The 12,888-nt window shown below is 42.0% G+C and overlaps 1 protein-coding gene across 6 annotated transcripts; it reads left to right on the forward strand.

The window, feature by feature from the left end:
• Nucleotides 1-1,345: 1,345 nt before the first annotated feature.
• On the forward strand, nucleotides 1,346-12,770 carry LOC110985840 (uncharacterized). Of its 6 annotated transcripts, none has more exons than XM_087136596.1 (10): nucleotides 1,346-1,894; nucleotides 2,066-2,200; nucleotides 6,544-6,624; nucleotides 7,531-7,583; nucleotides 7,792-7,929; nucleotides 8,344-8,490; nucleotides 9,617-9,789; nucleotides 10,161-10,808; nucleotides 11,274-11,309; nucleotides 11,662-12,770. In XM_087136596.1, the coding sequence occupies exons 2-10, from the start codon at nucleotides 2,073-2,075 to the stop codon at nucleotides 11,884-11,886; spliced, it is 1,629 nt and encodes a 542-aa protein (XP_086992722.1). In that variant the 5' UTR covers nucleotides 1,346-1,894; nucleotides 2,066-2,072; the 3' UTR covers nucleotides 11,887-12,770. The 6 variants fall into 6 exon arrangements, with proteins under 6 accessions (XP_086992722.1, XP_086992721.1, XP_086992719.1 ...); XM_087136595.1 differs by having other exon boundaries at nucleotides 1,346-1,890; XM_087136593.1 differs by having other exon boundaries at nucleotides 1,347-2,200.
• Nucleotides 12,771-12,888: the final 118 nt, after the last annotated feature.

A 12,888-nucleotide genomic window follows, 5' to 3' on the forward strand; every position in this document is an offset into this window, starting at 1 on the left:
AAAAAAAAAATTTAAATGTTTCAAAACATCAAATACCCATTTTGAGCAGTAAAATGTCTCATAAAAAATATACACAAAATAAAAAGTGGTCCTTAATGTTTTTGAGTTGTGTATATTTAGGTATTAGGCAAAACTTTAAAAATTTGATCGTTACTAATGGTCCAGTTTGTAAGACGGCAGCGTAAAAGGTAAACGGGATTCAAGAGCTTATGATGCAAACGGCCAGTTACTGTTATGCATTTCGAGTTGGAAAATGATTGTGGAATGAACTTTTCTGACCCATCTGCGACCGTGAACGAAAATTTGGCGGTCGGCCTTGGGTGGCAACCTTCACCGCTTTTCTGATCTTAAATCGCTGAAATTTAATGCAGTGAGAAGGAGCTCGGCATTGGAAATAGCTGACATTTATGGCTTGCGGAAAGGACAAAATTATTTCCAAGGGAATTCACACATTCAAGTTGTCCTTCAAGGAAAAAGTACTCGATTACATCTACGACTCAGATATAAAAATATAAACCTCGTTAGAGGGGCGCTGGTGCAAACACAGGTTCATAGACTCGGGCATGAATTGATTATTCTTCATATTTAGTTTCGCCATCATGAACATTTTTTTCTGATAAGAAAATGCGATAAGACCAGATTTCACTTCATGTATTTCACTTTGTCAACCTAATTCCCCCCTCCAAATTCTACCCCACCCCGCTTCGTGTTTTGGGTTTACACAAAGGACAAATCATTTGGTATCATTGAATCTACGTCTTATTATTAAAGGAATCAGTATAGGTCTATTCATTATATCCATTGAGTGAAGGCTAAACTGACAGTTGGACTAGTGGGTGGATGAACATGGAATATCCCTTGCCTAATCCTACAATTTGAATGAATTCAACCTGCGCAAAATGATATTCACTGTAGTACGGAATGGAAATCAAGAGCGCGTTAGGCGTAGAAAAAAATAGCAAAGAGAAGACACTGAATTTGGGCAGTAAGATCATGAGTTAAGTACATGTATCTTTGCCTAGTTTGCCGCGGTATTTTTGTCTCATCTGTCAAAAGGGTTGCCTTGGGTCCTTGGTTGATGTGCCTTGGAAAAACACTTTTAATTACATCCTTACCTTTTTGGATGGGAGGAGCATGCTAGCCCGGTACAGGGGCGGATGGGTGTCGTCTTACTCTTTGAAACCGTGACACAATGTTTCTGGGATGTTCTGAAGAAAAACGGGATATTCTCGTACTTTCCCCTAAGTGTTCAGTCAGTCTTTCTGATCTAGTCCTATCTTCGTCGACTCTTCCATCCTTCTTTTTAGTACCCTCTTCCCGTCACATCGCCACGCCCCACCCAATATTCACTAAGCGACTCCCAGCAATACAGACATACCCTCGATATCCTATGCAAATTTACATGGATATTCCCTTACATGCACAGCAGGCGAGGCCGTGCCCTGCCGTCTACTAGTCGGTTTCCTCCATAAGCCTTCCACGCCCGTCTTCCAGGCTAATGCGACACCTGTCGTCCCCTCGTCCTCACGACGAGGATCCTTGAATTAATAACAAGATCGTCGCTAACCGGGGTTTGTGCTTGACCATGGTTGACCCGGGGCTAACCCTCCCCGTCAGAACCCAGGCTCCCAACAGCGAGCAGTACCGAGCCAGCAAGGCGAGACACACGGCCAGCCATCTGACAGGTGGCATCTTACTCGACCTATAAAAAGCCCCGTACGTGTTGCAACTGCTCGTTACTGGAGCTGCTCAACTCTTGCACGTGTTCTTGTAAGACCACAGGACCATCACCGCATTCGTGTTAAGACTATTTCACTCGCAACCCCGGTTATATTTGCACGAGCAGTTGGGTCTTAACAGTAAGCACGTGGCCTGAACTTCCTTCCGGAGGTTGGTGAGCATAAGTTTGATCGTGCACACGTAGTGTTCAGTCACTTGTAACGCTGCTGGACATGTTCTGGGTTGGCTAAGCAAACGAAGAAAATTTGAGTTATCGAGCCTGTCGGTTTTTGAGGAAATTTTCCATTCCTCTTATCTCTCCCTAAATGTCATTGGCTTCGACGAGGACCAAGATGACTGCTCTTCACGTCTTGAGTGTCTTCAAGCAAAACTTGATGTTCTTGCAGTTCTTGCCTATCTGGGTTTGTTTCTTAACAGTCGGGATCGTCACAGGACTGAATACACGTATTTCGGTAGATGGGTAAGTTTTGTAGTGAATTGAATTTGAAGTGAGTGAAAAATTCAAAGTACTGGTTCGATTAGATACCCTCCAAATTTTGACAAAGTAATTAAATTTGCAGTTTACGCTACATTTTAAAGCCTTATTTTATGCCGTAAGTATATGTTTCCTAGACTTAAAATCGATTTAAAAGCAAAGGAATCGAGTGCACGTGACACTGGTCTGTTAATGGTGGATGGCAGGGCTACCCTTATTTTGTAATGGGTCCCACATGATTTAAAACAAATGAGATCCATTCGTACATGTCAGTTCACAAGGTAAGTGCGTCTGGCTGGGCGTAGACACTTCCAAAGGGTTGCCTTAGGTCAGTGGAAGTATTCAAATAACAACAGTGGGCCCCATCCATTTTTCTTGAGTTGCATGCATGCAACTCAAATAATGTAGGCCAGCATACTGCCATTTTGACTGCCGTCTATTCTGGGCAGTTATATGCTGAACTTTGCATAAGCCAACTAAACGCCAGAATTAGATCTTAGGGAGTTGTGTCGTGTAGCCTTCAGAAGTCAGGCTGCAGCGTGCGCCAGTCGTAATTGGAAGTTTTAACAGCTGTGAAGTACATCGAGGAACATAATACACACACTGTGTCAGTTGTAAATCCTAGGTAACCGGGGAGAGCCAAAAGTCATCAATCTATGTATTGACTACCAGTTCTTAACAAACTGCTGTCAACTTTGGAATTAATAAGACACCAGTGATATTTGTATTCCGCGCGTGTACAAAAAGTTCAAGTATGACAGAATTCATTTCACGTTTATAGCTGCGCCGTGATTGGCACAGCCCAACCCAGTTTCCAGTTCGCGCCTTGGTCTTTGCATATGCGAAAGTTGTCAGAGAAAGGAGGTTGAACGAGCAAACCTTGAACAGGCAAATCCATTTATAGCCAATTTAGAGGCTCCGAGTCCATGTTTATAAACGTCTTGCCTTGTGGAAGGTATGCTTGTTAATCTTGATGTAGATATGAATTACCCATCTCCCAAGGGAGCTAGCTACCAGTAACCTATTCAGCTTTGTAAGCCTTCGAGCTAGGATAAAATATAAACTGATCTGAGCCTGCAGCTGCATATAAAGTTTTTTTGGAAGGGGGTAAAAGTTAAGGCGGTTCGCTGTGTCTAATAAGAGATACATAGGAAACCCCGCCAATTTGTCACTTCGTGAGCATTTAAGCTTGGTTTTTTGTACCCGATCCAACTACCCCGCTACCGTTAATTAATAAAGGAGGCTTTTATAGGTCCATGCAAGCATTCGGACTGTGAAAGTAATGTAGGCCTATTATTGTATTAGGCCTATGACATTGGTTCCCCTGCTAATAAGGAGGCTGAAGTCGTTAACATGTTGAAGTGAACTTTTTCTTAATTTAAAACAAAACAAACACCAAGCTCAAATTTGGGCAGTAAATTAAATGACTTTTTCAAAATTGATGCTTTCAAACAGGTGAAAGACGGCAAAAAATACCCTGTAGGATTCGAACCACAGACATCCCTTACTCTCCCTATACGCACTAACACCACGCAGTTGAGCTCGACTGTTTTCTAGTTTCTTCCGTCTTTTGCCCACGAACCCACATAATCAGGGGCGGATCCAGGATTTTTCCAAGGGGGGGAGGCGTGATCCCGGATTTTCCAATGGGGGCGTGAACGAAAGCAGCAATGTTAAAATACCTGCGAGCGTGTAGCCTGAAGCCCTTTACGGCATGGGGTCTGGGATATTTTGGATTCTTCCGTCTTTTGCCCACGAACCCACATTATCAGGGGAGATCCAGGATTTTTCCCAAAGGGGAGGGGGGTGTGATCCCGGATTTTCCAATAGGGGGCGCCTGCGAGCGTGCAGCCTGAAGCCCTTTACGGCATGGGGTCTGGGGTATTTTGGATTCTCTGTGGTGCAATCATTTCAGGCAGTATGACCTCTATTTATTCGTCTCCCTCCCTGTTTTTCTTTCTTTTTAAAAGTTATGTTTTGATTTTTTTGGTGAAGAGGGGGCGGGGGTCGTGCGGCCCCTGATTAGGATGCTGAAAAGCCGTTTCTTACTCCAAAGGTCGTTTATAATGTATTACCGGTAAGCTTTGTACTGTGGCATTTTGCCACTTTTATGAACAGTGGTGGGTCGTCGCATCGGCGCTTATTTCAATAGTCGCATGAGAATGGAGAAACCAAATTACTCGCCCTTCATTCTGGCGGTTAAGTTGGTGTTTTTTGGACGTGACCTCAATTAACCTCGTGAAATTGTGATCACTGACAAGTCTAAGGCTATTTGTTTTCAAGGTGCCCCCCCGGCTTAAAAATACAAACTTGTGACCAATGAACTTACGAACTTTCGGTGTTCCGGTTCAAGTATTCATGTAGGCGTTTACTTAAACAAAATACAGCATCTATTCATAATCTATTTCATTATTCACGGTTTAAGGCATTACCTCAGTGGCAGTTGTTATTATTAGTATTATTTATTCGGGAATTTATCAGATGTACACAATACAAAGACGGGACATGTAGGCCTATATACCTAAATAAGAGCAAGGACTATAGAATGTAAGCCATCAGCAAATGTCAAGAAAAGAAAAAGTTAACTGTGACCTAGAGGCCTTCCTTTCCAATCCTGTTGACTTTACAAAAAATAATACAGAAATATAGATCAGCAATTAAAACATCTATATATGAAAGGACCATACAATAAATAAAAATAATAAAAATTTATAAAGTTAATTAATTAATTGCGATAAGTAATAGCAACATTCACTTATACATTGCTACATGCTGCTAATTTATAGTCATCAGAAAACAGACGCGACCTGAAAGAATTCATCCATTTAGGTAGGGGTTGAGTGACAACGTCACCTTTCAAAGATTCAAGGAGTTCATTCAGAAATGAAAAAAAAAACGGTTTACTGATCTCATGGGTTTGTGTATATTGACATGTCTTGGGTTGGACAAGATGTTTAATAGCTCAAAGAGAAATAGTGAGTGATCGTTAAGCACCTGTCAGTGCTGACGTGCTCGCTGACTCGTCACATATTGTTTGTTGTTTTGGCCTTTGACGAGGATGAGATGAAGAAGTTGCTAAACGTCACAGGAACTGCACTTTATACAAACACGACCAAGGTTATTGCTGATGTTCACAGCAGAATATGTCAGGCAGAAACAGTGGCTGTACCCAGAGAGCCCTCTGTGTGTCGTGTGTATCACTGCATTCAGGTTTAAACAATTACTACAGGCCACGATATTTTGATACTATATAATGATCCATGATATGTACTGCGGTCATGTGACGCGGTCCCATCAGATGCCACAGTCAGGTTTTTTTCCTAAACTATAGCTGATTACTATTTTGAACGCAGGATAACGACAAGACTAAAATCAGGATGTGTAGAGAAGAAAGTAAGCCAAACTGTTCTCGTGTTTTGAATCCAGCTTCAGCTATCATTCTGCTTAAAATCATGACCTATATGACTTGATAAATATTGCTGATCCCCAGCTCCCCAGTTCATATATAAACACGAATGCCTTCAGATTGTCCCGGAAATGAACCCAAGATAACCTTCACCCGGTTTTACTTACCGCCATCCATGATTGCAGTCACTGCATTGTAGTTAAAAGGTTAGAAGTTTATCTGAAGTGGGTGTGTTGTTGAAAAAAAGTCTCCACTGGTGCTGGTGTAGGGATAGCCCCACACGTAGGGGGCTGCAGTGGCTCTCTTTTAAGAGACAGATTGTAAAAGAGAGCCACTACAGCCCTACGTGTGAGGCTAGTGTATAGGGGTAGAAAGGTACATGTACATGTACATTGAACATGTGCCTCTTTTCCCGCTGGGGCAGCAGTCGTGGTTAAAGCTCAATTATAAACGAAAGGTCATCTGCTCGATGAGAGCTTTGAACAACACCACACACTACAATAAGGCTCCCTGTGGCACGACGAGGGACTAAAAGGCAGGGCTTTCGGGGCGTGGTTTTCTGGAGAACGGAGGGGGTGTCGAATATGTTTGATCCCTTTATTCACCCCTGTAGCTCTTTCTTTTTCTTGTCTAAATACTGAATAGGAGAATCCACTTCGCGGTGGGAGGGGTGTGGCGCCCCAACTCTGGCAACTATTTTTTTTCAGGTCATTCCTGTCATAAATAACGAAAAAAGCCCAAGAGTTTTATTTTCCACCTTCTGTCCAATGAACAATGTTTTAAACGTGTCTTGAATGGTTTCAACAGTCGGTGACCGCGGTTTTCAAAGAGAAGCGGGAACTGTTATGACGAAAGCCTTTTAAGTCAAATATTTTTTATTGATTAACTCATCAATTTTCCTTGATACGGTCTTCGTTTTCAGGTTGGAGTGCCCACCATCAAAGATGCTTATTTCTTCTTACGAGTGTCGCAAGTGGGACGGTAGCGTCGGAAGATGCACCAAGTATGTTGAAACATTTGGATTATTAGCTGTAGGTTCCCACCAATAATCTGGCCCGTTTATTTCCGACATCAAGACTCATTGCTCAGCATCATGTTTTGCACTCTTTACACAGGTGTTAATCCCAATTACTGAAGTGGTTAGTTACATTCAATAGCTAATTGGTCCTATACCCTATGCAAATGGTTGTCCCGTCACAAAACACATATTAGTTAAGCCAAAAAGTTAATTAGAAACACACAAATGAGGTAAAACTGATACAGAGATGACACCGGATTCTAGAACATGTTAGGGCAACTTTTGTATATAGCTGTCACAGCCGAGAAAATATTTACCTAATAAAGGTAGATTACCAGGCAAAATCAAAATGCCAAACATCATACATGTTGCTCCCGACTGGTTTCTAACTTGTTAGGCTTAGTATGTGTGCATTTGATACGAGGCGCTGGTATAAGACTTACCATATGCATTAGGAGACCGGTAGTAAGAAAACTGGAAACAGGCTAAACGTACGGTTGCAGTCCCCTCGAGAGTACGAAGGGAGAGCTCCTTCGTCTTTTCCGTTTCCTCAGAATCTGCCCAATCAATCAATGTCTTTAAATCATTCATAGTGCTGGAGCCCCTTGTTATGTCGGAAAAAAAATAGTCCCGCTGTTTGGAAACAGTATCTCCCGAAACACCTCGCTGTGGTTGCTTTATTAAAGTTGGCTATTGATGAGCTTTTTTTAATCTGTTTTTACCTTCCTGAGTAGTTATTACATAGAGCACAGCTGCACAATGTCAATCTTGTCAGAACCCGCTGATATGAAATAACGCTCTTGTAAACCGATTACAATTATTGAACCCCCCCCTTAAAGCAAAACTATTTTAACGAGCAAAACTAAATCTGCTTCTGCTTCAACCTTTTAGGAAGACCTGTTGCGCCGGGTACCAATTTGCAGATGGTCGCTGCGTTTCCATTGGTAAGTACAGAGACAGAATTAGTTTTGGAAAAATGGCGCGAAATCAAGAGTTCCCTGTCGCATTGAAATCTATTTGATTTGGCGCGATACATGTATTTTATTTCTGCTCACGGGACCCTTAACACCTTCTCTGACACAAAAAGATGCAAACGATGCAGATATTCACTGTCAAGATTTTTTTTATTGTTTTAAATTCTATTTTTGACAGCAGACAGGGCTGTGTGTGCAGATTCTCCTTGCGAACAGCAATGTGAAGATTATTTTGGACAAGCCCACTGCACATGTTACCCTGGATACGAGATGAATAAGGAAAAGTATCGAGTAAGGGAGCATCCATATTGCCAAGGTGAGGAAAGATTACCATTGTCGTCATTATCGATATTGTTCAAGATGAAGGCTGTCATTATAATTATGATCACTCTCGTCTTGAGTTATCACCGTTCTACGGTCGACGCACACTTTACCATAAAATAAATCCATAACACCAACGTCTTAACCATCAGCATCACCACACGACACACGACACCTGCTACACTTCCTATTACCAAGCCATCTTCACCTTCATCACCAGCGTAATCTTTATAATCATTAATTAACATCGTCATTGTAACCACAAATTTTAACTGAAATACTTCTTTACTTGGGATTGATTCTGGTGCCAAAACTGATAAATATCAGAGTACTGAGAAAAACTCCTAAGTCAAACTCCTAAGCAGGCAAAATTCCTTGATCTGCCCCTTTCTTTTTCCTCTCACTACAGATATCAACGAGTGCAGCATCAGTAATGGCGGCTGTCTCCACTTTTGTAACAACACAGACGGCAGTTATTTTTGTTCATGTCGTCATGGTTACCGGTTAGATGCAGACTCTAAATCATGTGTATTCCAGGAGGGTACAAACAGTACAGGTAATATAGTGGTGAATGGGATCTTAACTTGCTCTTGAAAAGAGGGAAAACAACAGGAAGGATAACTATATATTGATATTTCTTTTCATAATTTCAATTTCACATACCTTCCCCAAAATGTACTTTTAAACTGATGCATCTTCCACTGGGTATTTTTTTCCTTTGGAAATACAATATCATGTCAACTTTCCTGCCAATTATCCAGAACCTTCCCATTCGCACGCGACCATAGCTTTCTCTTCTGTCCATTGATTCCAAACGTTATAAAGCACATGTAGGTCGATTTGTTTTCCTAGCTCTTAAATTGTGGCTTGAAATTTTGAAACAGTTTCGTATCTCGGACACATTGCAAACATGATTCGGTCGATATGGTCGTCATGTTTGCCACGTTCATCGCTAAGCTTCTTCACGCGTCCTTGTTCAACATGTCCTCATTTGATCCCTGTAACCGATGGACAGTAAATTTGAATTTCCCCGGTTCAACTCTTTTAACTTAAATTGGCCATGTTTCCATGTGGCGAGGTATTTAGTGAATAGAGTTACACAATGCTATAAGCTTAGAATCGCAAGATTTAAATGTTGGTCTATTAAAATAAAACATTTACCTTCAAATCGTCACCGAAGTATAGTTTTTTCGGACCAGTGTCCTTTCAATGCCTAAAATGGAATATAAAACAAGGCTACGCCCTCGGCGTCAGATGATTGTTTGTGTATAATTTAATTAAATTACTTCCATTGTGTTAAATTAAAATAATTGAAAGTACTGTTAATGAGCAAACGGGTGCGTTTTCAACGTGGCGGCAAAAAGCAAAGTGTGAGTCATTTTCGTTTTTGCTGTAAAATATTATATTGTTCTTGATGGAAAGGGCTATTTTCGAAATTAATCACTAAATTTACCACGATTTTAAAGAGACAAAGTTACTGCTACTGAAGATGTTTAACACGAGATAACTGAGACTTAAAAAATTGGCTTTTAAAGTGGTTCATTGATGTTAGTCTTGGTCTGGGATGGTGGTGAATTAGTTGGGTTTCAATTGTTTGAAAGGCATTGTGCGTCTGAAAAAAATTCTGTACAGATCCGGTTTTTTCATTTCTTCTAAACCAATCATTGTTCGGATTTTGTCAGGTCACAAGAGAGATTTGGGAGCTGGCGATTTTTATGAGGGAGGGCGCTGTCACACCAGCTGCTCGCAACTTCAGATGTTCAAAGAAGCCATTGTGAAGGTGGAGTCAAAGGTAAGACATGGAAGAAAACTGGAGAACACTAGCAGAAAGATGGCCAACAAAGCCAGGAATCTGGTATAGTATGTAGAGGTTAAAAGATGAGGATGACGCGAACATTGATTGAATGTATGAATTGAAGGGGAAAAGAAACAAACTTCTCCAAGTAGACAGAATGAGGGAATAAAATTCAGACGCGAAGCTTTGCATTTTTGTTTTCTTGTTGCTACTTGGAGAGGCGTTGTTTTGGGTGGGGCTAACTGAGGACGAGAATGGGCTTGTGTATGGATGGGACCATTCGATTGTGCATAGCCGTGGATTGGAGTGCGCAGAAGTAATTCTGAGTTGATTTTAAGAGGGAATATCGGAGAGTTAATTCTTTTGCCCCTTCAGATAGAGATGTCGATGGAAAAGTAATTTCACCATTTTTGGTGTTATTATACACACAGATAGGTATCCTAGAGAGCAGAATACCCCAGCCTCCAGCCCTATCCAGCGACGTACTACTCAATTATAACGACAACCAACAGACAACCCTCCAGCGTGTTAAGGGAGACAAGGGAGAACCTGGTATAGGCCTTCCCGGCCCCGCCGGATCACCGGGCCTGCCAGGTGTGCCGGGTGGTAAGGGAGAGCCAGGACCCAAGGGAGTAGCCGGCACCCACGGCCCGCCGGGAGTTACAGGAGCACCTGGTCCCCGTGGATTACCAGGGGTACAAGGACCGAAGGGAGACCTTGGAGATGTTGGTCCGAAGGGGGACGCCGGTCCGCCTGGCCCGGTTGGACCGAGAGGGTACTTGGGACAGACCGGTCCCGAAGGTCCACCGGGACCTAAAGGAGAGAAGGGATCCTGCGTGTACGGCAGAACAAGAGGCGGGGTGGCATCGAGTTTGAGAGGACCTAAGGGACAGAAGGGTGATACAGGAGAGCCTGGCCCGATGGGGTTGATGGGATCCAGGGGACTGACTGGGGAGAAGGGAAGCATTGGACCCATGGGACCCCCTGGACCACCAGGACAGCTGACAATTGGTGATGCGAACCTGACAGTGGATGAACTGAGTCAATTACAAGGGCCTAAAGGGGCTACTGGACCAAGGGTATGTTGGTTGCACGTGCCATGCTAATAAGTTAGTCTGAACTCGATTACGCTGTTTGATGTTTTCCCCCTTGAATAAAACAAAATGTTCAAGGCTACAAATTCGGGTAGGAAATTCAACTTTCAAAACTTTGCAACAGGAAACTTCGTGCAGGGGCATTTTGTCGTAGAAAATCCATTCATCAAGAGCGGTAGGCAGTCGGATCGAGTGCCCTCCAGTGGGAAGGGAATGTAACAACGTTTCCATGTACCTGTACATTCTTTGCAAGGAATGCCATCCAGAAACTCCCATTTTTGTCACTTAACCCAAAACCTCAGTGCGCAAGTACTTCATCATTATGACCCAAAATTATTCATTTCCTCTTGAGTAAAGTTACGGCAGTATGGGAGTTTAAACGTCGGTAGAGATAACGAATAACCTCGTGTGTAGTTATTCACTTTTCCAATATTGTCACATTTTCTTCAGGGATTCCCAGGCCCCCATGGTCAAAAGGGAGATAAGGTAAAAAGAAGTTTGGAAACTGATCTGTCTGTCTGTCTGTCTGTCTGTCTGTCTGTCTGTCTGTCTGTCTGTCTGTCTGTCTGTGTGTCTGTCTGTCTGTGTGTCTGTCTGTCTGCCTGTCTGTCTGTCTGTCTGTCTGTCTGTCTGTCTGTCTGTCTGTCTGTTATGTTGTCCTTTTACTGATGAAGTTTAGACGGTCAAGCAACAACGATTTTTCTCATTCCGCTTGCTCTACGGCTCACCATCTGTCTGTCCGTTGAACTGTCTGTCTAACGTTCTCTTCTTGTTTGTAATTCTCATCTCCCTGTTAGGCTTGGCATGAATGTTCCATATTAATTCATCTTTTTCTCAGGGAGACTCAGGATCCAGTGAGCTTCTACTCCTAATCATTGCTGAAATGAAAAAAGATATCATCAAACTCCAGAAGCGCGTCTTCAATGAAGACCACGTGATCACCTCAAGCGAACACAGTGACAGCCGCAACAGCTCGAATCCTGCTGGTGACGTCATCGGCAGGTCCAACTCTGATTTGACATTCACAAGTAGCTCTTACTTGGATGAGGGCTCTGGGAATTAAACTTTGTGCAGATTGAAAACATGCGATAGGCCCACGCTTTTCCACAAAATGTAACCTGTACGTTTGGGCGAGGTTTTGGTGTAGAGCCGCATATTTGCCTTATCTCTCTTCCCCTACCTCTCGGAAATGTCTCATTTTTATGTTAAAAGATGAATTTTTCAGATGAAAGGAAAACAAGCAAAGTATAAATAGTTCCACACGAGTAGGGCTTCAAGTAATGAGGAATAATTAAGTAAACAATGGTGCTGCAAGCGCATGCTTTTAATGCGTGATATAATATGCAAAGAACAGATTTTATAAAGTTTAATTTTCCATTTCTCCGGTTTGTATATTTGATATGGTAAAAGTAGCAATTATTTAGACCGTTAATCGAATTGAAACATTGCTGCAGAAAACTCCGTGCAAACGGGCCACTACCCAAGGCGGTGCGGTGGTGTCATTCACGATGTCACTGACTGAGAAAGGTTCGAGTTATGTACGACATTAGATATCGGACCAAGCCTGGAATTGAAATGGCCCCCTCGAATTCGTTGGGATTTTTAAATACATACATGTATGTTTAATTTTAGAATTTAATCTTCATAAATCGTTTTTGAGAGGATTCATGTGTTATAGTACAATGAGAAAAATTGTAACTTTTTTTAGTAAAGAAAACTGTGAAAGCAAACAAAATACACAACTCATATTTTTTCACGGAACACATATTTTTTCACAGAAAGTGGCAAAATTTCCAATTATTTTACATGAAAACGTATAAAGACATCTTTTAGTTGTTTTCTAAAAAAAGTTGGGAAATGATTTGCAACCCATGAGTAACTTGCATTCTATTTTATATTTGGAATGATATCATTGTAATAAATTCCAGCCTTGTTTCATAATTTTAAGCCGCAAAAGGTGGTAAGTACTATTTATTTCAGGCTTACTCCTAAGCCATCGAGTCTCTTGACAAATAGCATGGAAGTATTCACCCCTCTTTGCCTCATTCGAATCCAGTTTCGAATC

This window comes from Acanthaster planci, linkage group LG05, assembly GCF_054643075.1.
Source record: "Acanthaster planci isolate LZ-2023a linkage group LG05, COTS_SCS, whole genome shotgun sequence".
NCBI classification, from domain to species: domain Eukaryota; kingdom Metazoa; phylum Echinodermata; class Asteroidea; order Valvatida; family Acanthasteridae; genus Acanthaster; species Acanthaster planci.

What these genes read in the sequence shown, in the direction of transcription:
- LOC110985840 (XM_087136593.1), top strand. Translation starts at nt 2,046, where the DNA reads ATGTCATTGGCTTCGACGAGGACCAAGATGACTGCTCTTCACGTCTTG. An exon ending in ACACGTATTTCGGTAGATGG is followed by an intron (nt 2,201 to 6,543) that starts GTAAGTTTTGTA and finishes CTTCGTTTTCAG; the next exon opens with GTTGGAGTGCCCACCATCAA. An exon ending in CCAACAAAGCCAGGAATCTG is followed by an intron (nt 9,790 to 10,160) that starts GTATAGTATGTA and finishes TTATACACACAG; the next exon opens with ATAGGTATCCTAGAGAGCAG.